This window comes from Tiliqua scincoides, chromosome 5 (genome assembly GCF_035046505.1).
Source record: "Tiliqua scincoides isolate rTilSci1 chromosome 5, rTilSci1.hap2, whole genome shotgun sequence".
Lineage (NCBI taxonomy): Eukaryota > Metazoa > Chordata > Lepidosauria > Squamata > Scincidae > Tiliqua > Tiliqua scincoides.
In genome coordinates, this window is record NC_089825.1 from 94,199,089 (window position 1) to 94,225,851 (window position 26,763).

At 43.1% G+C, this 26,763-nt stretch overlaps 2 protein-coding genes across 2 annotated transcripts in view; both read right to left on the minus strand.

Moving 5' to 3' along the window:
• Nucleotides 1-10,663, minus strand: part of LOC136652364 (vomeronasal type-2 receptor 26-like) — a 36,745-nt gene extending 26,082 nt beyond the window's left edge. Inside the window, exon 1 of the mRNA XM_066629301.1 lies at nucleotides 10,525-10,663. Within this exon, the coding sequence (XP_066485398.1) occupies nucleotides 10,525-10,663 (139 nt within the window). The remainder of the gene's footprint in view (nucleotides 1-10,524) is intronic.
• Nucleotides 10,664-23,207: 12,544 nt separating this feature from the next.
• LOC136652366 (olfactory receptor 10A7-like) lies at nucleotides 23,208-26,763 on the minus strand. The gene is made up of 3 exons (XM_066629302.1): nucleotides 26,732-26,763; nucleotides 25,071-25,182; nucleotides 23,208-24,167 (listed from the first exon to the last, which is right to left on the minus strand). The coding sequence occupies exons 1-3, from the start codon at nucleotides 26,761-26,763 to the stop codon at nucleotides 23,208-23,210; spliced, it is 1,104 nt and encodes a 367-aa protein (XP_066485399.1).

Below are 26,763 nucleotides of genomic sequence, written 5' to 3' on the forward strand. Positions count from 1 at the left end.
TCTTGGAATGGTGACAATCTCAGCAAATGAAGGCATGATGGGGGAAATTTTGGAGATGCAGGAGACATGTGGGTAACTCAAGGAAACAGTGGGGCATCCACAGAGATACTTAGGACAGGTTGAAGGCGATCAAGGAAAAATGGGTTTCAGGCCCGAAAAATGATGACCCCAAGATAATTGAAAAAAATTGGAAGAAAATACAATTTTCACCTAGGCACACTTTGGACATGCAAAAGGAATGCCGGACACCCAAGGTAACGCTGGAGACTCAAGAGTTGATGGGAGAGGATGTGTGCAATTGTGGAAAAATGGGGTTCAGCCCAGAAAAACGATGAACCCAGGGTCATCGAAAAAATAGGTTCAAAATTTTTTTCCCCAAGGCACAATTTAGACAAACAGCAGCAGTGCTGTTCACTCAAAGAAACTTTGGAGCAGCAACAGAGTTGATTGGGAGAGGATGAGGGCGATCGTGCAAAATTGAGATTCAGGCCAGAAAAATGATGACCCTGGGGGCATTAAAAAAAAAGGTCAAAAATTTTTTTTCCCCTATGCACCCTTAGGATGTGAAGGAGCAGTGCTGGTCAGCCAAAGAACTCTGGAGCATGTACATAGCTGATTGGGGGAGGATAAGTGCGATCGTGGAAAAATGGGGTTCAGCTCAGAAAAACGATGACCCCAGGGTCATCGAAAAAATAGGTCCAAAACAAAAATTTTCACTAGGCACTCTTTGGACATGCAGGAGCATTGCTGGTCACCCAAGGAAACTCTGGAGCCTCAACAAAGTTGATTGGGAGAGGATGAGGGTGATCGTGGAAAAATGGGGGTCAGGCCAGAAAAACTATCTGCATTGAAAAATTTTTCACTAGGCACTGTTTGGACATGCAGGAGCAGTGCTTGTCACCCAAGGAAACTCTGGAGCCTCAACAGAGTTGATTGGGGAAGGGTGAGGGCGATCATGGAAAAATGGGGTTCAGGCCAGAAAAACGATGACCCCGGGGTCATCAAAAAAATAGGTCCAAAACAAAAGTTTTCACTAGGCACTCTTTGGACATGCAGGAGCAGTGCTGGTCAAGCAAGGAAACTCTGGAGCATCAAAAGAGATGATTGTGAAAGGATGAGGGTGATCGAGGACAAATGGGGGTCAGGCTAAAAAAACGATGACCCTGGAGTCATCGAAAAAATAGGTCCCAAATTTTTTTTTTTACTAGGCACACTTTGGACAAGCAGGAGCAGTGCTGCTTTCCCAAGGGAACTCTGGAGCATCAACAGAGTTTATTGGGTGAGGATAAGGTCGATCGTGGAAAACTGAGGTTCAGGCCCGAAAAAGGATGACCCCGGAGTCATCAAAAAATTTGGTTGAAAAAAAATAATTTTCCCTGGGTACAATTTGAACATGCAGAACCAGTGCTGGTCATCCAAGGAAACTCTGGAGCATGAACAGAGTTGATTGGGAGAGGATGAGGGCGATCGTGGAAAATTGAGGTTCAGGCCAGAAAAATGAGGAACCCGCGCTCATCACAAAAATAGGTCACAGAAATTTTTTTCCCCTAGGCACCCTTTGAACATGCAAAAGCTGTGCTCGTCACCTAAGGATACTCTGGAGTATCAACAGAGTTGACTGGGAGAGGATGAGGGTGATTGAGAAAAAATGGGTTTCAGGCCAGAAAAACGATGACCCTGGGGTCATCAAAAAAATATGTCCCAAATTTTTTTTTTCTTCTCTACGCACCCTTTTGACATGCAGGAGCAGTGCTGGTCACCAAAGGAAACTGGGGAGCATCAGCAGAATTGATTCAGAGAGGATGAGGGCAATCGTGAAAAAATGGGGTTCAGGCCAGAAAAATGATGACCCCAGGGTCATAAAAAAAAAAGTTCCAAATTTTTTTTCCCATACGCATCCTTAGGACATGAAGGAGCAGTGCTGATCACCCAAGGAAACTCTGGATCATCAACAGAGTTGATTGGGAGAGGATGAGGGCGATCGTGGAAAAATGGGGTTCAGGCCAGAAAAACGATAACCTGGGGTCATCAAAAAACTAGTTTGAAATTTTTTTTTTCCCTAGACACACTTTGGACATGCCGGAGCAGTGCTGGTCACCCAAGGAGACTCTGGAGCATCAACAGAGTTGATTGGGATGAGGGCGATCAAGGAAAAATGGGGTTCAGGCCAGAAAAACTATGACACTGGGGTCATTGAAAAAATAGGTCCAAAACAAAAATTTTCACTAGGCACTCTTTGGACATGCAGGAGCAGTGCTGGTCATGCAAGGAAACTGTGTAGAATCAACAGAGTTGACTGGAAGAGGATGAGTGCGATCGTGGAAAAATGGGGTCCATGCCTGAAAAACGATGACCCCTCAGGCATAAAAGCACCTGATGAAGGGAGCATTTGGTGTGGGTAGCAGCAGGCCCTATGCGAGAAATTTTTGCAGGGTGTACAAAGTTTCTTCTGGGCCCCTTCCCAAAGGGTCTTCCCAATAGTCTTCGGAGCTCAGATCTACTAGGTTTCATATTGCAGAGCCCAGATCTACCTGAACAAGCGGCATTGGCAGATAGATAAAGTAATAAGGAGAACCAAACACATTCCTAAGTCTCTCTAAAATTTTTGAAACACAGAAAATCAATTGCACAGAATTAGTATCATCATATTTAGGCTCACACTAGAATGGATCAAAATGAACTTCTGCAGTAGCTGTAGCCCCACAGTTTGGTCCCTGAGCTTCTATACACTCCTTCATGGTTATGGGATCCACAAGACAAAGAGCTACAGGCCAGTTTTCTCCTAGATTTGACACTATATTAAGGAGGGTCATGGATGCTTTCCTAGGCCTGGTGTGTATGGCTTACAGCAGCAATTAACACTGCATGCACGTGGTTGTGCCCCAGCATTATGCACTGGCAGCGAGTTCAGGTGAGGTAGGAAAATTTCAAGTCCCAGGAACTTTCTGGGCCCCCTCCTTTGGTTCCTGGGCCCCCTTTCTGACCCTGGGCCTGGGTACAAATTACCCCCCTCTCCTAGGCCCTGGGAAGCAGAAGGAGGAAAGCTTGAGGAAGGGGAGACTGTAGACTGGATCAATGGACTGAGGAACTAATAGCTAATGGACTACTGGAACTGTGGCTGGACTGATTGGTAAATTGACTTTGGAGACTTCTGGAACAGACTACTGGAGACACTAAGATTGGTGTTTGGCTGCCATGCCCAAGACCTGTGGAGGACCAATGTGCTGCTGTAGTGGTGGGAGGAGCTGCTGGCAGGAGAGGGGAGGAAGGAGGACCTCTGCAGGTGGAACAGGTGAGCTACCCTGGTGGTGGGGTCCAGCAGTGCTGCAGGGCAGAACTAGGGTCATTTTTGAGGAAGAAGGGGAGCTAATTAGCTGAAATTGGGCATAATTCTCCAGGTGGAGGTTGGACTGGGAATCTGGCAAAACAGTAAGATTAATAGCCCAATCCTGAGCTGCCCAAAATGGCTACTGCTGCATCCTGAGCATGCCGGGCAGCTGCCGGTGGCTCCTTGGCAGAAGGGAGCAGACCCTGCAATGAGGCTATTCAACTCTGTGCCAACTATTTAGCTGGCACAAAGCGGCCTTGAGATCCGACATAGGGGTTAGGATTCAGCAGAGCAGCACTCCACCAGTCCTACTCCCTTCCACCCTGCCCCCTCCCTGCCCCACTTTTCCCCCACCCTCCCCCTGACCCGGAATGCCCCCCTGCCCCCACTCACCTCTCTGCCATCTGGAGCCACCACAAGCTCCAGGTGACATGGTGACATGTGATGGGCCCCCGGCCATTGCTAGCTCAGCATGGACAGGCACTGAGCTGGTACCAGCGCTGACCTGGTGGTGAATCTTGCAGGAGTGCCTTACAGCATGTTTGTGACACTCACTGCTGATGGAGGGTCAGTGCTGGGTACATAGGATCAGGCGCTAAGTTTTATTGAACACAATGGGATTACCTCTAAGTAAAGTAAATAACACTCTTTTGAAACACCTCTACTTACAGCTCATTTGGAGCAATTGTACATGTTTAGGTTTAGCATCATGGTTTCTCAGCCATTGAATCAGGGTGCCAGCAAGGGAATTTAGCAGTAAAACTACTGAGCTCCCATTGGTATTTGAATCCCCCAACACCCTTGTTGTTGTTGTGTTTTCTTTTGTCCTGAAACAAACAGTGGAGTCACCCAATGGAGCAGGACTTCCTGAGGGTTTGAGAGGTGAGTTAAACAAAGGAGATGCTTTTTAGAAGGAATGATAGGAAACTTCAGTCTTCTCTTTTAAGAAAGGCTACATACAGCAGCACTGAAATGGTAAGCGATAGGAGAATGATGGAAAGTAAACATGAAAACTTAGCTCTCTGACTGTAATTGTGCCTTTGTATTGGGGCCTGAAATTCAAAAAGAGGTGGGATGTTTTCAAGCCCAGGATTATTCGGCAGCTCAGAGTGATGATCCCTGAACCAACCAAATCTGGATTTCCAGCAGTTGCCAGTAGAGAAGCAACACAGAAGATGATGCATCAGTTACCAGGTATCATGAAAGGCACCATCCAAACTGGAAAGGAAATGAAAAACTTAATAAAGCTGTACTAGTAGTTGATAGGGTTTTCTGCTAGTAAATGTAGAAATATACATTTAAAATTGTGAATTTTATTTATTTATTTATTTACTTACTTACCTACTGAGAGCCCAATCCTATCCAATTTTCCAGGGCCAGTGCAGCAATACCAATGGGGTGTGTGCAGCATCCTGCAGTGGGGGGACAGTCACATAGGCCTCCTCAAGGTATGGGAACATTTGTTCCCTTACCTCAGAGCTGCACTGCGGCTGCACCGGAGCTGGAACGTTGGATAGGAATGGGCTCTAAGGGTGCAATCCTAACCAATTTTGCAGCACTGGCATAGCTGTGCCAGTGGGGCATGTGCTGCATCCTTCAGTTGGGGGAGAGTCATGGAAGTCTCCTCAAGGTAAGGCAATGTTCCCTTACCTCAGAGTTGCATTGCCCTTAGCTCAGTGCTGGAAAGTTGGTTAGGATTGCACCCTTAATTAGGGCCCAATCCAATCCAACTTTCTAACACCAGTGAAACCACAGTGCAGCCCTGAGGTAAAAGAACAAATGTTCCCATACCTTGAGGAGGCCTCTGTGAATGCCTCCCACCACAGGATACAGTGCATGCCCCATTGGCACAGCTGCACTGTCACTAGAAAATTGGATAGGATTGGGCCCTTACTGCCTTTCTCTGTTTTTACATTGATTCAAGGCAGTTTACATAGGCAGAGAAGTGATAAACCCCCATTTTTTCAACTGGGGTTTTTACAAGTATTGGAAAGTTCTGTGACTTCCTTTCACAAGTGGTTGGAAGTCACAGAACCCTCAATTTCACTGCATGTTTCTATACAAGTGTAGCCATTGTCCAGGACACACACTGCACTGTCCAAGTTTTTCATATCACCCTCAGTCAGTTCTCAAGATGTTGTCTATCTCTAGCTGCTCCTCACATTCCATATTTTCCACACTCTTTCATTTTTTCCCCGGTGCAAAGTTTATTTATTTATTACAGATACAGGTAAGGAAAATGGGACTACACAGGTTACACATGAGGGTATTGGCCATAGATTACAACATGTCTTAATCCAAAAGAGAAATCAACAACAACTGAAAAGAAAAATAGTCATCAATACAAAATTATCATATTTGTCATTATACTAATTAATGATTTAACTAAACAGTCAATATTGTTAAACTAAAAATTTTTTATCCAGTCATAAAAAGGCTTCAAATTTTGCACATAGAATATTCTTGCTGCTATACTGGTATGTACAATAAAATGTTTCTTATATTGGTCTTCAATTTCTGATGTCACATTTAAGAGGAATATTTCCAGTTCGAATGGTACTACACAAGTCAATATCTCTTTTAACAGTTTACATATCATTTTCCAATATTTCTTTGCTTTTCCGCATATCCACCACAGATAATAAAAAGTTCCCTCCATCTCTTTGCATCCAACAGTTATTTGATGACCCAGGGTACATTTTTACTATTTTCTCTGGAATTTAATAGCATCTATAAAACATTTTATATAAATTATCTTTAGAAGATACTGCTTTAATAAATAAAATAATAATAAAACTTTATTTCTATCCCGCCCTTCTTTCTAAAGGGACCCAGGGCAGCTTTAGTTATCTTAATACCACTTTAGTTATCTTAATATTTGTGTTCCAAATTTATTTTCATTTACATCTGCTTTGATTTGATATAATTAATGGAATACTCCTCACTTCTGAGGAGAATTCAGTCCATTAATATCTACAAAGAAAATTTCCACTTATTGTTCAGCCATTTTCACTCTCTGTCTTAGTACTTTCTTTGTTCTCTGTATTGTTGGTATTTTCCTTCTTGCTCCTCCCACTGCTCCTCCCATTCTTTCTTCTTCTTCTTCTTAACTCTCTTATATTTCTTGATCCCTCTCTTTTCTTCTTCCATTTTCTCCATTCTATTCTTTTTGGATTTAATTCAAAGATCCTTCTTCTTCTCTCTTTCTTTTTTTTACTCTCTCTTTCTCTGAGAGTTCCCTCTTTTTTCTTCCTGAAAATTCAGAGTTCTAATAATAAATACTGCTTTTTCCATGTCCTGTCTCATTACAAAAATCTCCAAAGTTGACATTTGATCCATTCTTTTTTCCATCCCCTCCATACTTTTCTTTGTCTGTTTGTCAGGAAGGCATTTATTTGCTTTATTTGTTCAGATAGTTTTCCAACCCTTCATTTCATTTCTGAATTCCTGCAACATACTCCTGCTAATTGGGTAAGAGGCACTTTTTCAAGTGGGTGCTCCTTTTTTTTAGCAGGGGGAGAGTAACTGGCCCACCTCACCCCAGCACTGTCTGTTCTAGTGGCTGTCTGCTGGTATTCATTTGCATCTTTTTAGATTGTGAGCCCTTTTGGGACAGGGAGCCATTTAGTTATTTGATTTTTCTCTGTAAACCGCTTTGTGAACTTTTAGTTGAAAAGCGGTATATAAATACTGTTAATAATAATAATAACATATCCATTAATGAGGTCTGGCTTTCGCTAACATCCTTTAAATTTTTTGATGTCATTTTTATCAATATCAAATCAAGCCAATATAGCTCTGGCTATAAAAAACAAATGGTCCAACAATTAAAGAATCAACCAAGTCTCATTGTCTTGCTTCACCTTCTTGTAAGGCTAATTCCCAAGTTTTATATCTAAAAGGAGTAAGTCAATAATCCACTTCAACACCAATGTCAAATTGTTCCAACAGTTAAAGAGTCATCCAAGTCTTATTATCTTTCATTCCTTCTTGTCAAGGGTAACCTTGAAGTTTTTATATCCCAAAGGGGTGGGTCAGTAATCCAATTCAAGTCAATAACACTGTCAAATTAAGTTAGTATATCTTTAATTGTTCAGGCCTGAGTCAACCCTTTTGTGACAAAAATGAAAGTGAAAGTTATTCCAGCCTTTAAAGATTAGTTGTTTATTTCTTTTCCATGCATACCATTCCAACAGGGTGATCCTTTATCTTCCCTTATTTATCTTGTCTTGTTTTTCACCTTTTCTTCCAGTCACCCTTATTACAAAAAAGGAAAAAAAAAAACCTACTCCAGCAGGGGCTTCTTTAAATCCAGGTTCACTCTTTTCCCCTCTGGGTGGCTTCAAGCCAACGTAAATAATCTTAAAGTTATCTTTCCCTCCTTCCGACCTCTTGATTGCAGTTCTTTTTATAGCCTTTTAATGAACTGGTTACTCTCAATTAAAGGATTATTCGCTTTCATGTTTTATCTAGGCCATGGGGGGGAAGGAGTCCTCAGCTGTCCGAATCGTCTCCGAAGATGGCCTCCGGGATACAATGTGATCCAGCACAGAGCAATATCGGGGGGTTATCTCTGTTACCCGGCACATGCCTGATCTCGTCTGATCTCAGAAGCTAAGCAGGGTCAGGCCTGGTTAGTACTTGGATGGGAGACTGCCTGGGAATACCAGGTACTGTAGACTTATACCATAGTCTTTCAAGACTGAAGGTTGCCAACCATATATCTCTGAAACCACCGTCTCAAGAGACAGCCCCGTTCAAGTTCTCAGCCTTTGTTCCTTCTTCTTGGCAATGAAGAGTACCTCATTGTTGAGGTCCTTAGGAAAGCACATCTATTTAGCAGTTCCCCTGGGAGCCCTCCAAGGTTCTGTGCTACTGCACTGTTAATTCCACCCCCCTTTTTCCACACTCTTTCACAGTGCCTTTGCGAGGACTGAGGTCCAACAGCAGCTTTCCAGCCTCCCTCCCAGGTTGAGAACCCAGGCTGAACCTGCTCAGCTTCTTCAGGCAAGGCGCTGGCTCAGCCTCCAGACCACAAACCCTGCCCCCTTTATGTTTTTTTTAACACATTGAACTGTTTTTTTATATTTGTAAGCTGCTTTTGATGCCTATTCAGAAGTGGGATATAAAATAAATAAATAATTCTAGGACTGTTGTGCTAGATTAGAGGTTTACATTAAATTTGGTGAATCAACAGATATTGAAGTAGATGTCAAATGTTACAGTCCAGTGTTTCTCAATGTTTGTCCTCCACTGTACCATTACATATGATCCACCTATATGAAGTACCACTGGAAGAACCACTGAAAGTAATTGGTGATGACATCATTGCTAGTTACTCCTGGGTTGGAAGGCCAGATGCAACATGATAAGCACCAGTAAGAGGTTCAGGGTGAACTGGAGGGCTATTTTGAGCATGGAAAAGCATGCTTTTGAGCCTCCTACCCCTGTTTGTTATATTGCATTGCTGGTCTTGTTGCAGGGCAGCAGGTGTCCAGAGTCCCACGAGTACCACCAGACATCACCTCAAGTACCACTGGTGGTACACATACCAACTGGTTGAGAAACACTGTTATAGCCTTTTGTTTTTCTCTGTTATCTTGGTTGAAACATGGCATGGGAAGGGATGGTAAAAAATTCCCTTTTCTGGAAATGAGGGAAAGATTGGGCTGACAGGCAAAAAATAAATACATTTCTGCCTGTCAATCTTTCCCTCATTGCTGGAGGTGAATTTCCTACAACAGCGCTGACTATTGTAAAACAGTCAACGCCTGTTGTAAAAGGGGTTCCAACAGCAGGCAAGTTTGCGCGCTGCTGGGAATGCTGGCGGGAAGGTCTCTGCCTTCCCCATGCCATCGCTGAGCTCACCAGAGCAGGTAAGAAATTGGGAGAGGTGGGGAGGGTGGTGGGAGGGCAGAACAGAGTTGGGGAGGGGGCATAACAGGGATGGGGGAGGCTGCAGGCAGGGAAGGATAATAATGTTTAATGTGTTTCATTAGACCAGAACTGGGTGGTTCTGTTACAGGGGAGGTCAGCATATGGAAGAGATACAAGACATGTAACTATGAACAAAGTTGTTTTTGTAATTGACTGGTTCTGAGGATGCAGGTCTTAATATTTACTTGACGGTGTATCGTTTTTGTCTTCCAAATTCTAGGGTACTTACTTTGAAAATATTGTGTACATTCTTAACTGCCTTTTTCAAGCAGGACATGTTGTCTGTTTATTTAGAACTGAGTTAGCCTAGGCCTCACTGCAATTTAAAGTGGACCTCTTTTTCCTTTCCTACATGGAGTTATTGGCTCATTCTGCAACAATGGTGAATTATGGATCACGATTTATAATAAATAAAATTTCAGGGGAGGAAGTGTTTTTTTACAGTACTCTTGCACTTGTTTTGCTCTTGTTAGAAATGCTTGTTCAGGAATGTTTCTTCTAAATACATGCAGGACACTTAACAAGCATGTAGTTCACTCCATGGTAGAAGATGCCCAGCAGTCCTGAGATTAGAACTTGTTAACATCCCTGCAGGAAAAATAACATATCATCCTGATTATATTTTACAGTTCATATCATGCTTGCTGTATGAAAATCATGGTCAAGTCACAGCATGGAAATCAATCAACTGTCACAGAGTTTGTCCTTCTGGGTTTCGGAGATCTGCCTGAGCTGCAGATATTGCTCTTCTTGGTATTCCTGGTCATCTACCTTTTCACAGTTGTTGGGAACCTTCTGATAATGATGCTTGTTTGGGCTGATGAGCACCTTCACACCCCAATGTACTTCTTCCTGGGGAGCTTGTCCTGCCTGGAGACTTGTAGTACCACAATTACTGTGCCCAGAATGACAGCCAGTTTTCTATCAATGGACAGATCAATTTCAGTTCAGGGGTGCGTTACTCAATTCTTTTTCTTCAGCTCTTTAGGAGCGACAGAAACATGGTTACTGGCCATCATGTCTTATGACCGGTATTTGGCGATATGCAAACCTTTGCATTATGCAACCAACATGAATCTGAAATGCTGCTTCCAGCTAGTGATGGGAGCCTGGGTCGGTTCTTTTGTAGTTACTTGGATCCTGGCATTTCAGATGTCCCGATTATATTTCTGTGGCCCCAATGAGATAGACCATTTCTTCTGTGACTTTGTTCCAATAGTAAAACTCTCCTGCAGTGATACAACCCCAATAGAACTTACCTGCTTTGGCTTTAGCTTTCTTTTCACAGCCATGCCGTTTGGGTTCACAATCACATTCTATATCTTTATAATTGTCACCATCCTGAAGATTCCATCCACCATTGGGAGGAAGAAGGCCTTTTTGACCTGCTCCTCTCATCTCACGGTGGTTTGCATTTTTTATGGCTCAATCGTCATTGTCTACATGTTGCCAGACACACCAACTCTCAGAAATCTAAATAAATTCTTCTCTGTCTTTTATGCTGTCCTGACTCCCTTGCTCAATCCCATTATCTACAGCTTGAGGAACAAAGAAGTTCATCAAGCCCTTGGAAGAGTTTGGGGTAAATTGACCATTTTTGTGAGGATTCGTTCGAACTAATTCCTTTCAGTTTAGGAAGCTGTCGAAACCTTAGCGGGTGTAACCTGATTGGTGGATGTAACCCACTAGGTGTAACCCACTGGGTGAAACCCACTTGCTTGGAATGTCAGATTTGCTATGGGAAGCAGCAGCTTCTAAATTATTGTGTCTGGGATGATTTTTATGTTTTTGGTTAACCTCTTCTGACTCTGTTCTATGTTATAGTCTTGAAAAATACCCCTGCTAATTGGATAAGAGGCACTTTTTCAAGTGGGTGCTCCTCTTTTTAGCAGGGGGAGAGTAACTGGCCCACCTCATCCCAGCAGTGTCTTTTATAGTGGCTGTCTGCTGGTGTTCTTTTTGCATCTTTTTAGGTTGTGAGCCCTTTTGGGACAGGGAGCCATTAGTTATTTGCTTTTTCTCTGTAAACCGCTTTGTGAACTTTTAGTTGAAAAGCGGTATATAAATACTGTTAATAATAATAATAATAAAATACAATTTTGATAGTTTAATTGACCATGCTATTAGACCAATGGGAGGTCATCAGGGCCTGATCTTGCTTCCTTGGTTGCCTGCTTAGTTCTCTGCAGATGGTCAAAATCTCAGTAACTGAATGCAAGTTGAAGAAAGGGGATTATATTCACAAAACCTTGTGCCACAATAAATGTCTTCATGATTCTAAGATTTCATTGTGATTCTGTAAATAAATAAGTAAATAAATAAATACCTCCTCCACCTGGTGCATGACTTTGCTATAGTATGACTTCCACCAGCTTACAGTCTGAAGGAATGTGAAGCCATTATCAAACTTGAAATATAAATTGTTTCCTTAAAATCCTTTTGGCTCTTTTAACTCCTAGATGAGTGGTGAGGATCAAAAATATACATTATTTTTCATCAGAAGAAATTAATGTGATTAAAACTGAAATCAATGAAACTTCTGTTAATCATTACTCATATGAACCTAAGAGGAGTACTGCTGGATCAAACCAGGGGCTCATCTAGTCCAGCTTCCTGTATCTCACGGTGGCCCACCAGACAAGTGTGGCACAGTGGAGAGACCATGCTAACTGATGCCAGGACTCCATGCTGGCAGTATGTGAACGACAAGTAGCAGGAAGGCTTTTTCAGAATAGAGGGAGGGCAGGGGGAAGGTGGGGAGGGGGCAGAAGTGGGCAGACGGAGGGCTGGCAGATTGGGCCTGGGAGGGGGGAGCGGGGATGATGGCAGAAGCTGCTGAAGAATCCGATCTCCCCTGCAGAGCCGCAGAGCCTGAGATAGGTCTCCTTGGTTCTGTACCAGCTAAAGAGCTGGCACAGCTCCCATTGGGGCCATTGGGGCTCTACATGGGGAAAGGGAACCAATGTTCCTTTACCCTGAGGAGACCTCTAGCAGCTTTCCTGATCCCACAGGATACAGCGGTGGCCATTTTGGTGCCATTATACTGTGCGCTATTGCCAGCCCACAGGATTGGGCTCTTAGAGTGTTCTAGTAATCATTGCAATCCTATACACATTTTACTATGAGTCAGCCCCATTGAACAAATGGGACTTACTTCTGGGTTGACATGCTCAGGCTCAAAATATTTTATATTATGACAAACCCAACTTTTCTTTTTTGATAGCCTGTAAGTATCTTAACTGTTTGGGAGTACATTCAGAGTCTCATGTACAGAGAAAAAATATGATGTGTCCTACTGTCAGATTATTCTAGCATTCACTATTTCTTAGGCTGCAATACTATACATATTTACCTAGGAGTATTGCCCATTGAATTAGTGAGAGGATTGTGCATAGAATTGTGCTGTTAGACTATATGTGTGACAAACGTCAGGATTCTAGTTCATGAGGAAGGATCCCAACACTTTGCAACTTCTAGTGAGTCCAGTGTTCCCTACCTGTAAGTATGTATAGGATTTTACGCTTATTTCCTGCCTGGCTAATCAAAAGCAGAAGCACTTACAGCTCATTTGGAGCAAGTAATGAATAAGTGCTTTTCTACATGTTTAGATTTAGTTTCATGGTTTCTCATCCATTGAATCAGGATGCCAGCAAGGGACTAGAACAGTAAAACAACTCAGTCCCCATATGTATTTGGATGCATAACACCCTTGGGTTTGTTTGTTTTTTAAACAAGCAGGGGAGTCACCCAAGGGGGCAGGAATTCCTGTGGGTTTGAGAGGCTAATTAAACAAATGCTTTTTAGAGGGAGTGATAAAACTTCAACCTTCTCTTTAGTAAAGGCTATGTGTGGAGAGTCTTATAGCAGCACAGAGATTGCAAAAGGCAGGAGAATGATTGAAATTAAGCATATAACTCCATCTATAATTGTTCCTTTGAATAGGGGCATGTGATTCAAAAAGAGGTGGGAGGTATTCACAGAGGAAAAGATGATGAATCTTTTACAAGGTATCATGAGAGTCTCCATCAAAAATGGAAATGAAAAGCCAATTAGAACCTTACTAGTAGTTGATACGGTTTAGAAAAGTAGGATATAAATTGCATAAATACATAAATAATAAATATTAGGAATTTTTTTCTTCTGTGCTAGATGAGAAGTTTCTTTTACATTTGGTGGCTCAACAGAGAGTTGAAATAGATGTCCAACATTATAGACATCTTTCTCTGTTCACTTGGTTGAAACCTGGTGGGTGGGATGATAAAACTTCCCTTTCCTGGAAATGTATTCATTTCCTCACTCAATTTGATATTTTAAAGACCAGTTGCAGAAGCACAATGGTGGGAGAGGAGTTTGTCTTTCTCTCCTGCTTATGAACTTCCCAGAGACAGCTGGGGTATCACTGTAAGAAACAGGGTGCTAGCAAGATGAACCTTTGGACTGATCCTGCAGAGTTCTTCTTCCTTATTCAAAGTTGGTTTTTATTTGGAAAACTGAGACATACAGTTGTATCCAAAGAAAATGAATCCTGACTAAACACTTTTTGAAATCAATGAAATATTTATTGACACATTTTTTTCATTATTTTAATATAATATATTCTAATATGCTATATTAATTGTTGATTATTATTTCTGAATAGAGAGTTATTTGTTCCTCAGCATATAGGGTTACATCCAGTTCCAAAGAAAATGAGGACAAAATTCCATTGACTTTACTGAGATTTGGTCCAGTTCAATGCGGCACTACCACTACTGGAACTCTCATTCCAGAGGCGGTACACACTTTACAACACTGGAAATGTGTGAGGAGCTGCTGACTTCCAGGCCACTACCACAGATGGCAGGGAGGATCTAATTTGCGGCAGCAATGAAGGGGTGCCCCATTAACATTTGTAAGTCAGCAGAGTGGGTGAAATGGGACGGGGTGGGTGGATTGGGGGAGGGCCAGCGGCAGGTTGGAGGTGAGAGGGGGCGTCACCTGGTACAAACATATTGTGCTGGATGCCATCACCTCCAGTGTCAGCCAACTTGCTCCCTTTGTCTCCTCAGACTTGTGTCAGCTAAAGACCCTGAAGGGGAAAAAGAGGAACACCATTACATCAGGGCAACTTTACCATGAACTGACTTGTCTTTGATGCATCCAGAGCTAGACTCCGTCACCTTGAGTAAGTTTGGACTGGTTCTTCAGAGGCAGATTCTCTCTGCTGACGACTGTGGAGATGCAGTGGAAGGTGTCAATTGGGTGATTAGGGTTTGCATGAATGTGATTGAGTAAGTTTACAGTTCCTGGTTGTATTATATAAAGACTTGATTGTTGCTGGCTAGTGGTCAGATGCATGTATTTGCTATGTGTACCTCACTTGATGCATCAAATAAACTTCTTTCTGGTTATTTTGTGTACCTCTGCTGATTGGACCCTGAAATAAAATTTCAGGGGAGAAAGGGGGTTTTATGCAGGACTCTTGCACTTGTTTCCCTGTTGTTAGAAATGCTTGTGGAGGAATTTGTTTCTTCTAAGTTCACATATACGCAGGACACTTAATAGACAAGTAGAATAGAGTTCACTCCATGGTAGAAGATGCCCAGCGGTCCCGAGATTAGAACTTGTTAACATCCCTGTATGAAAAATAACCTATCATCCTGATTATATTTTACAGTTCAAATCATGCTTGCTGGATGAAAATCATGGTCAAATCACAGCCTGGAAATCAATCAGCTGTCACAGAGTTCATCCTTCTGGGATTTGGAGATCTGCCTGAGCTGCTATTTTTGGTATTTCTGGTCATCTACCTCTTTACAGTAGCTGGAAACCTTCTGATTGTGATGCTAGTTTGGGCTGACGAGCACCTTCACACCCCAATGTACTTTTTTCTGGGGAGCTTGTCCTGCCTGGAGACATGTTCTAGCACAACCATTGTGCCCAGAATGACAGCCAGTTTCCTATCAATGGACAGAACCATTTCAGTTCAGGGTTGTATTACTCAGTTTTTCTTCTTGTGTACATTAATCACTACAGAAACGTGGTTATTGGCAATCATGTCTTATGACCGGTATTTGGCAATATGCAAACCTTTGCATTATGCCACCATCATGACTATGAGATGCTGTTCCCAGTTAGTGATGGGAGCCTGGGTCGGTTCTTTTGTAGTTACTTGGATCCTGGCATTTCAGATGTCCCGATTATATTTCTTTGGCCCCAATGAGATTGACCATTTCTTCTGTGACTTCGTTCCAATAGTAAAACTCTCCTGCAGTGATACAACCCCAATAGAACTTACCTGCTTTGGCTTTAGCATTTTTTTCACAGCCATGCCGTTTGGGTTCACAATCACATTCTATATCTTTATAATTGTCACTATCCTGAAGATTCCATCCACCATTGGGAGGAAGAAGGCCTTTTTGACCTGCTCCTCTCATCTCACGGTGGTTTGCATTTTTTATGGCTCAATCGTCATTGTCTACATGTTGCCAGACACCCCCACCCTAAGAGACCTAAATAAATTCTTTTCTCTCTTCTACACGGTCCTGACTCCCTTGCTCAATCCCATTATCTACAGTTTGAGGAACAAAGAAGTTCATCAAGCCCTTGGAAGGGTTTGCAGTAAATTGACCATTTTTGTGAGGATTCATTTGAACTCATTCCTTTCTTTTTAGTTTAGGAAGCAATCAAAAGCTTGATTCATAGCTGGTGAATCTTGCTTGGGATGTCAGACTTGCTATGGGATACAGCAGTTTCTGCATTATTGTGGCTGGATTGATTTTTATGTTTTCATCTCTGACTTCGTTCTGTGTTATGGCCTTAAATAACACAGTTTTGATAGTTTGATTGACCATGCTAGTTGACCAAAAGCTGATTATCTGAGCTATAGGACCTGATCTTGCTTCCTTTATTACCCCCTAGTCCTCTGTGGATTGTCAAGTTGTCAATAAATGAATGCATATTGGGGGAAAGGTGATTGTACCCACAAAAGCTTATGCCACAGTACATATCTTCATGATTCTAGACTTTATTGTTCTCCAAATTTGAAATAAAGATTATTTCCTTAATGCCCATTGTGGCTCCTCTAATTCCTAGATGTGTGGTGAGGTTCAAAAGTATACGTTATTTTTAATCAGATTATTCCTGATGAAGACCTCCAGTTATAGGGAATAATCCTCCATTTCAGTTTAGACTTGTTTTGGGCTCTTTGTTCCTAATGAAAACACTGAGATCACAGTTATTCAATGTCTTAAACAGAATGACATTTTCATTTCTTGTGTGGCCCTAATACATTGAATTTTAGTGGTGAACTATAAGTTCACCCAATAACAAAAATAATATATATGGTACTATACCACCATACAGAAGAATGTCCTTGTTGTATCAGGCCAAAGGCCCATCTGGTCAAGCATACTGTTTCACACAGAGGTTTCCCAGAAGTGTCGGGAAGTCCATGATCAGGAGATGACACCTGCACTTGCTTACATTTGTGAAGAAAATCTGGTGAAAATGTTATTGCAACAGTCCTGTTCAGTTTACATGTACATAATGATCAGTCTTTGTGTTTCTGTGTTCTTCACTGGTTACAAGCCATGATGGGTATGTACAGTCTGAGATTAGCTGGTTGCTCATCTTGGGGGTGGGTAGGAATTGTATTCTGTCATGGAAACTGGCTGTGAATGGCAGTTTTTTCGCCTAACCCAGACTGATGAGGGAGGGACGGTATATTCAATAGGTTTCATGCATTAAAAATTGGTAACTTGTGTTTATACGGTTGCCCAAGTTAAACAAAAGTGCAATCTCGTGTCTTCATTGGGGGGAGTGAAGGTAAATAGAATGTCAGATGTAGGTAAGTGGCAGTGAGATGCAAGTATGTGGTTACCTTCTGTGCATCCGGTGGTCCACTGTGAGATACAGGAATCTGTACTAGATGGGCCTTGGGCCTGATCCAGCAGGGATCTTCTTATGTTCATATGTATTTTGTCCTTCACAATCCATTTTAACATGGGACTCTTATGCAACGAATTTCTTCTAAACATGAACTTGCCCCCTTCCAGGCTCCATTCACCCACCAAAATTCCTATACAAGGGGCCAACGTGCTTATACCCCAATGCCCACTTAATCTGCACTCTAGATTTCATGGACAGAATTGATGGATTGGATCTAAAGGAAGTGGATCCTAACTGTTGAACTTAATGGAACGTCTTTTTGTCAAAACTCACTTGTCTCAATTTCAATGATGCGTCAGGATTGGAAAGGTATTGGAAATGTCAAATGCCTTATTTCATATCTTTCAATTTCAATCTCTTTTTCATATTCTCCCTTGAAAATGCATGTGGGGTCAATCTGGGTTTTGAATTGATATGCTGAAGAGTGTCCTATAAGAACATAAGAAGTGCAACTGCCATTTTGTTGCCCATTCTGCCAGTCTGGAGAGATCCTTCTGGAGCTCCTCACCATCACTTCTGATCTTCACCACTCGGAAAAGTTTGGTGTTGTCTGCAAACTTTGCAACCTCACTGCTCACCCCAGTCTCCAGGTCATTTATGAAGAGGTTGAAAAGCACCAGTCCCAGGACAGAACCTTGGGGCACACCGCTTTTCACCTCTCTCCATTGTGAAAATTGCCCATTGACACCCACTCTCTGCTTCCTGGCCTCCAACCAGTTCTCAGTTCATGAGAGAACCTGTCCTCTAATTTCCTGACTGTGGAGTCCTGAACATGCAAACCAATTTCCATTCAAAAATCTCAGCCTCCAAGGCAGACTGCAATTTCTGTCTGTTTTACATTCTCCCTCCCTTCCCCTTGAAAAAAAGTGTGGGAATTGAGGTGCGGTTTTCATCTTGAAATGCAGAATGTTATCCTGAAAGTGGACATTTCATTTTAATTTCTCAAGAAAATAAAGAACTGGGTTGCATTGCGGTAACCTTTCTTAAAAAACAGGCTATGGGGGGGGTCAACCTGGGGTTCCAAGATGACATGCAGAACAGTACCTCTCCTCTCTCTGTCAGTCCTCACATTACATACAAAGACAGAATATATTTGGAATATATATTTGGCATTTGGAATATATATTCCAAATACCCAATAATAAGCCTATATCCTCATTAGCTTAACCAATTAAATACCAGGCAGTACAGGGGTGGTGATAAAGCAGGAGAGGGTGGGGAGAGGTATAATGGGGTACGGGGGCAGCAACCAGGGTGGGGAGGTAGGTGGATCTGACCTGGGAGAGGTACAAGATTAGTGGCAGCTGTGCACGCTGTATCCTATCCCCCTTCCTAGGCCCGATTCGCTGACAAAGCAACATAGATTTGCGCTTGTGATTTAGCAGGTGCAGGTCTGAGTCGCCTCCCTCTGGCTACTGGGGCTTTCTTAGAGGCAAAGGGATGAATGTCCCCTTGCCTTGCAGAGACCTCCAGCATGCAAAATTCTCCCAGAGGATGCAGAGTAGTCTGCTCTGGTACTGCTGCATCAGTGTGGGTGTGGAGGAACTTGGATAGGAATGGGCTGCCCATTTTGCATCACTGACCATTCCAGGGATGGTGTTAGAGGTTGACCAGATTGGACACTGACTGAAAGTCATCATAGGGCCCATCAGGCCAGACTGACCTGTGACTCTTCAACATTGGCAACAATTGTAGCAGGGAGTAGCCCCCATGTAGCCCCCATGGGGGCCCAGTGCAGTGTTTTGCTCCAGGCTCCCTAGTAACTTGGCACAGGACTCCAGCAACCCAGAAAATCAGCCCATATGTTATTTGATTTGTATTGGAAATGAGGGATGAGAAACAGGAAGTACATTTTTCAGTTGGCCACTAGGGGGCTGATGGTTGCAATAAATGTATCTATAATACTGTAACTTTAATTTTTAAAAGGAAACTAAAGAGCAGCACTTAAACTGAAACCTAACCACCTCTATGTTCTCTCCAGCAGAGACAGAGGATTTCATGCAGCTCAGTGGCAATGATATCTTTGCAGCACTTTAGGACCTCAGCAGGGATGCTGTCTTTCCCAGGTGCCTTGCCAGAGGCAATAGAGTCCAGCACCACATGAGGTTCTTCTAGGGTTGGTTCACTGTCAAGCTCCTCCAACACAGGCAGGCACTCAATGTTGTTTAGCGCTTCTTCGGTAACTACGTTTTCTCTGGAATATAGCTCAGTGTAGTGCTGCACCCAGCGTTCCATCTGCTGCGCCTGGTCCTGGATGACCGCGCCTGTGGCAGACTTCAGAGGGGCAATTCTCTTCTGTGTTGGACCTAGGGCCTGCTTGATACCATCATACATCTCCTTGATGTTGCGTGTGTCAGCTGCTATCTGTATCTGGGAACAGAGTTGGAGCCAGTAGTCATTAGCACATCTCCTGGCAGTCTGCTGGACTTTGCTACGAGCAGCTTGGAAGACCTGCAGGTTGCGCTCACTGGGACAGGCTTTGTATGCTGCTAGAGCTCTCCTCTTTTCCTCAATGACTAGAGTCAACTCCTCAGGGTGGGCTTCAAACAAGTCTGCCGTCTTGTTGGTCTTCTTGCCGAATACAGACAAGCTGGTGTTGTAAACAGCATTCTTGAAATGTTCCCATCTGTTGGATGCATTTGCATCGGCCAGACCTGGAAGAATTTCCTCAACTGCTCTTGCAAATTCCTCCACTTTTCCCTGATCCTGGATCTTGCTGGTGTCAATGCAAGGTCTTCTTTCCTTTTTCGTGTGATACAGTCATTTTGTTCGCAGTTTCACTCTTCTGCACACCAGGGAGTGGTCAGTGTCGCAGGCAGCACCTTGATAACTGCGTGTGATCTTGATGCTGGGAAGGCTGGAGCATCTGGTGAGAATCAGGTTGAGCTGGTGCCAGTGCTTTGATCTTGGGTGTCTCCAAGAGACTCTGTGTTGGGGCTTCGTGTTGAAGAATGTGTTGCTGACACAGAGACCGTGATGGCAGCAAAACTCTAGCAGGCATTGGCCATTTTTGTTCATCTTCCCAGTGCCAAACTGACCTAAGCAAGTGGGCCACGAATTGTGATCAGCACCAACTCTAGCATTGAAGTTGTCAAGGATGAACAATGACTCTTTCTCGGGGACTTTCTTGATAGTGATGGCCAGGTCGTTGTAGAATTTGTCTTTATCTTCTGCTGGAGATGGCAGAGTTGGTGCATATGCACTGATGAGAGTGACAAGTCCTTTTTGACAAGTCGCTTGTTGGTTTTCACCCTAAACCCCATGGACACAATGAGGTTAATGGACTGTGGTGAGGCAGCACCTTACTGGCTGGGGACTTCCCAGCTTAAGGTGGGCGGTAGCTGCCCAATGAGCTGCAATGATCTCTCCCACCATCGGAAGCAGCCCCTGGCATCATGCTCTATGCCAATCGAACAGAGACTTATAACCGGTAAACTGCTGCTTCCTGTGTTGTGCCGACGCCATATGGCAAAGTTGGAGTGTCCTCTCCAGTGCGCGAAGCCTGGGTAAAGAAGGTATGGAGGATAGGCTGTTATCCTTGCAGCAAATCCCCCCACCTTGCTGAAATGGCCCAATGGAAAGGCAGAAGTCAATACGGTTGGTTCCAGCGGAGTTGCCAGAACGTGACTGTGTTCAGCCATGAACTGCCTCAGGGACTCTGGCTCTGGATTTTGCCTGGAGATTGACTCCTGTAGCCTTTTCCATAACTGGATGTAGCCACAAGGCAGTGGAGGTTTGGGATCAGAGTTTTCCTTCTCTCAGATGAGCTGTCTTCCCAGGTTAAGGAGTCCCATCTAGCCGGTGGCTGTTTAGTCGCCTCTTAGGACAAGTACAGCGAAACCGAGGGCCTATTCTTATCCCCCAGGGGACAGATTAATTATACTTTAAAGAAATAAAGAAATATGTAAAGAAATATTTTCTATTGTCTGTCCTAACTGTCCCAAGTTAGGGACCCCTGCTAATTGGGTAAGAGGCACTTTTTCAAGTGGGTGCTCCTTTTTTTAGCAGGGGGAGAGTAACTGGCCCATCTCACCCCAGCATTGTCTGTTCTAGTGGCTGTCTGCTGGTATTCATTTGCATCTTTTTAGATTGTGAGCCCTTTTGGGACAGGGAGGCATTTAGTTATTTGATTTTTCTCTGTAAACCGCTTTGTGAACTTTTAGTTGAAAAGCCGTATATAAATACTGTTAATAATAATAATTAGGACAAAATTTTAGTGGCTGTCCCCTGGTTCTGGTGTTGTGTGAGAGGGAAAAGAACATCCCCCATAGAACATCCCCCGAAAGAACATCCCCCGAGCATAATTTCAAATGTCTCAATTGTGTCCTTCCCCCAGCACCTTTTTTCTAGACTGAAGCTCCAAACACTGTAGCATTTGCTTGTAAGTGAAGTGCCCCAGCCCAGTATCACACAAGCTGCCTGCCCCCTTCTACTACAACAGGCAGTTGTGTGGTTCTAAGTGTCTCTTACTTCCAGATATCAACCAATCTGGACCCAAATGAACCCAAAGTCTTTCAACTTCAGTAACAGAAGGGTAATTTATTTCCATACAATAACCTCAAACACATAATATTAAGAAGTTACAGAATAACAATATACCATACAAATGACAACAGAATAAAGCATTTCAAAAACGAATAGGAAAACCCTAGCTCTCATCTAATAGGTCTTTCACCACAATACAATCTAGGTAACAACTAACAAGAAACTCAGCAGAACCCAAATAAGCCAACTTCACTAGATGGAGTAGATTTTATAGATAGCACAACTCACACCTATCCCCTCCAAATTAGCATTATAGATGTTTTTAAGTTCCCAATTGTAGGCTCAATCACCCCAAGTTAAGAGAAAATTTTTTTACAGTTGACATTGAAAATAAAACAGACCTAATCCTTTCTTTTCAATGACAGTCCAGTAATTATTTTGGTTTCTCTCTTCTGCACCTTTTCATTTGTTTCAACAAATTTGAGCAGTTCTGAGAGATCAAACTACTGTTTGAGAAAGTCATGAGTTTTTTTTGAGATGTTCACTTGTTGTATGGACAAAAACACAACTTGATCTGAGCACTGGGATGCTATTGCATTCCTAAAAACTAAGGGGGGAAGACCACCACTGAGACCTGCAACAAGGTGATCTCCTAGCTTCATCACAAAAACAAATGGAGGGAAATGAAAAATGGGGAATTTGTGATGAGCCAAATGCCAGCTCTACAATCACAAACTGTAGTAAGACTTTCAGTTTCAAAAACAAACGGAGGTATGAAACTTTTTTTTGCACACCCCTACAAATAAGGCAGTTCACATTGGCATTGGAATGTCATGACAATTGTGTCTGTTTGCAATAGTCAGTGGACAAATTCTATTATTGTAGCAATTATTTTTATTTAGCACGTTACAGAGTTTCATAAAATCAACTATAGCAGTGGTTCTCAAAGTTCTTGGGAATTTTACTCCTGAGGTAAATCTTTGCGGGAGAGGGGGCAAGGACAGTGACGTAATACCCAGGATAGTATCCCTAAGGTGGGGCGAAAGGGGGGTACTCTTACTCACTGCAGGCTGCTGCAGGCTCCAGCAGGTGTGGGGAGCCCCGCACATCTTTCTGCAGGGCTCCTCAAGGCACCAAATGTTGAAAAAAAGCAATCACGAACCACCTTTTGGTTGCAATTGCAAACCAGAAGTGGTTTGCGATCTGTTATTTTCAACATTCTAAGCCTCAGGGAGCCCTGTGGAGGGCTGACGGGGCTCACCTCATCTCCTGGAGCCTGCAGCAACCTGCAATGAATAAAAGCCTCTCCCTTTCGCCCCCCCTTCGCCCCCCCTTAGTGACATGATCCTGGGGATCATGTCACTACCCCTCCCCTTCCCCTTAAAGGGACCGGGGGACCTTTACAAGAGCTGAAGGGTTGTGACTCACCAGTCTGAGTACCACTGAACTACAGGATTGGCTCCAAGAAATGTTTTCATGTCACACCTTTTTCAACCTTTGTTGGATCCATCAGAACATCCCAAAATGATTACATTTGGTTCCTGAGTTTCCTAACATATCTGAAAAGAGCTTGCTTCACTTCTCTGTTTCTTAGACTGTAAATGAGGGGATTGAGCATGGGAGTTAAGACCGTGTAAAACAGAGAGAAGCTTTTTTGAGAGATCATCAACGTGTCTGTTTCAGGGACAACATAAACCAAGAATAATGACCCATAGAAAAGGGACACAACGATGAGGTGAGAAGAACATGTAGAGAAGGCCTTCTGCTGGACAGCTCTGGATTTAATCTGCAAGATGGTCATGATAATGCAGACATAGGAGGCCAAAGTCAGTCCAAAGGGGGCCCCTGTTGCTATAAGGGAAAGAATGAAGGTTGTAAGCTTTACTAGATGGGTATTGCTACAGGAGAGGTTTGTCACTGGATAGAGGTCACAAAAATAATGGTCAATTTCATTGGGCCCACAGAACGTAAGGTCTAACACAAGAGCTGTGACTACTGTGTTGGCCATTAGACCAATGCTCCATGATGTGCAAGCCAATTGGATGCAAAGCCTGCCGCTCATTATGGTGGTGTAGTGCAGAGGCTTGCAGATGGCCAAATACCGATCGTAAGACATCATTGCTAGAAGGTAGCATTCGGTAGCAGCAAGGGACCCAAAGAAATAGTATTGTGTGATGCAGCCCTTCATGGATATAGACCTGTCCCCAGTTACGAGACTGGCCAGCATCCTGGGTACGGTGGTCGTAATGTAGCAGGTCTCCAAGCAGGACAAGTTCATGAGGAAGAAATACATGGGGGTGTGAAGATGCTGGTCAATGGCGACTAAAAAAACAATGAGGAGGTTCCCAAAGATAGATACAGTGTAGATGGTTAGAAATGATAGAAAGAGAGGGACTTGCAATTCAGGGTGGTTCCCAAATCCCAAGAGGAGGAACATTGTAGTGCTGGACCAATTGTTCCCAGTTTGCTGAAGAACACTGAAGTCAGTCTGAAATACAATTTGAGAAACAATAGTGAATGTGAGTCTTGTCTCGGCCCTGCCCTGAGATGATGCTGGGAGTCGAACCTGGGATGCCTGGCATGAAAAGCAGGTGCTCTAACATGGAGCTACAGCCTTCCCCAACCCCACCAAAGCAAGCCCCTAATAAACTGGTAGAGAAGTGGATTGATACTGGAAAGGATTTCAAGTGAAACCTACAGCAAAAATCAAGAACTTCCCACTCAGAAAAACCCCTCAAGCAACCAAGACAGATGCAAAGAAAAAGGAACATTCCATGATTAGGAACATTAGGAATGATTAGTGTATAAGGAACAGTGGTGTAGCTACTGGGTGTATCTGACACCTGAGGGCATATTTTTTTTAACACCGCCCATTTTAATACCCTCTGGGTGTCAGGTGCCTTTTAGAAAGTGGTATTCTAAAGCCTATAGGAAGTCTTAGTTTGATTTTTTTTGGCTCAGGTCTGCTGCTGGGGGTGTGGGTTGGCACCCCCTCAAAGTGTGGTACCCATGGCAATGTACCCATGGCAATGTACCCATGGCAATGTACCCCCTGCTCCCTTTAGCTATGCCACTGATAAGGAAGACCAGGTGGGACCAGATCAAGCGAATATGGTATGACACAAATTGGAATGAGATTCCTAAACTGAACTTAAAGGCAAATATGATAAATTCTTAAAGGTTTACCTTTCTAATATCACTAGATGACATATCTGGAGTGGACAGTACATATTCCATTCTTAAGATAAAAAGTTTCTCTTGCATCTTTTTTATGCTGCCAATGTTTGCGTCAGATGGTAGTTCTGGAGTCTTCCTTTGTCTCGTCTTCAACCAGTATCCAATTATCTATTGTTCTTTTGGAAGCTTATTTGAAGGTCACACGATCAAGTACTTTATCAAAGTAAAGTTCCTTTTGTGGATCGATAATTGCCGTGATTGGGAAGGAGAGATCAGCCAAGCTGGCATTAAGTTTGGACACAATTCTCAACTTGGTTATTGTCCTTCTTTAACAAGAAGTTGTAACAATAAATTTGACAATGCTAAAGGTGTACATTGTTATCCTGCTTCATTGTGTTGCTTGATCAAGAGTGGAGGACCAGCATGCCAAGCAGCTATACAGTCATTATGTAGGATCCTAGTTCATAAATTGTCATGGATACTCACCCAAGAGCCATTTGCTAAGAAAGAAAAATGAACAGCAATGAATGTACTGCAGGATCTTGCCAAAATGAAGCCTTGAAAGTATGTGCTGAAATTTTTCCCAGTGGAATCTGATTTTATGTTTATTTGTTCGTGTTGCATCCTTGTTTGACGGAGGGGCCCTGGAATCTGAGAAGAGCTCCTAAGGGATTGTAGGGAATAGAGGAAAACTCCACCACAGGTTACAAGCCATGATGGGTATGTACAGTCTGAGGTTAGTTGGTCACTCACCATGAGGGCCGGATAGGAATTTATTTTCTGTCACTCCAATTGGCTATGGATGGCAGTTTTTTCGCCTAGTCCAGAGCGGTGAGGGAGGGACGGTATGTTCAGTAGGTTTCATGCATTAAAAATTGGTCACTGTGTTTAATAAAGTAGCACAAGTTCAACCCAATTACAATCTGGTGTCTTCGCTGGGGTGTGTGAGTGTAAATGGAATGCTAGATGCAGGGAGATGGGCAGCGAGATGCAAGTGTCTTGTGTGTGCTCCCTGAGGCATCTGGTGGGCTGCTGTGAAATACAGGAAGCTGAACTAGATGGGCCCTGATCCAGCAAGGCTCTTCTTATGTTCTTATGCTCTTAGTTGAGAATGGCTGGTCAAGCCAAACACTACCTATCACTAATATTTTGCATTTATTTGAATAATTCGAAATTATACATCATCCTTCAATAAACATGGATCCATGGCAGAATTATAAGTTAGAACCATGAAATACAATGCAAACCCTCTCCTCCCATTACAGTAAATCCAAGAAAATGTCATCACTTTTGATGGCAGGTGCACCCAATGGAGGGTTTCCATTCCAAAGTTGATCTCACTGTTAAAGAAGATACCAAGACCACAAGCAGGAAGTGATCCACAGGTAAAACCCAGCACTTAATATTGTCCCCAGTAATGGATCAGGAGCCCGTGTAATTGATTATAGGCTGGTGAAATCCCATCCCAGGTCTAACTAAGCAGCCTGGCAGATATTCTTTCAGTTGTAGTTTTCAGTCACCAAAGTGCTCTCAATGTGCGACAGCAGCTTAACCTAGAAGTCACCAGGGCACAGATCATAGTGAGCAAGCTGTCCCTCTTCACGAAGGCTGTGGTTGGGACACCAGTCTTGGCTGGTAGAAAGTGCTCCACAGTCACCACTTTGGCCTACAAGCTGGACCTGTGAGCACTCCCAGACTGGGGGACTTTTTTTATGACCACAGTTTTTTTCTGGGGATGCAGATCACATTGCTATCAGTTCGTCTCCCTGTGCAAACTCCATACCTGGGTGAAGAAATTCATTTTTTCTCAGCGCTAGAGAAAGCTTTGAAAGATGGTAGAGAGAATGAATACCAGCATATGGGGTTAGTACTTACCTGTAGTTAGTCACTGATACTCCAGGAATCAT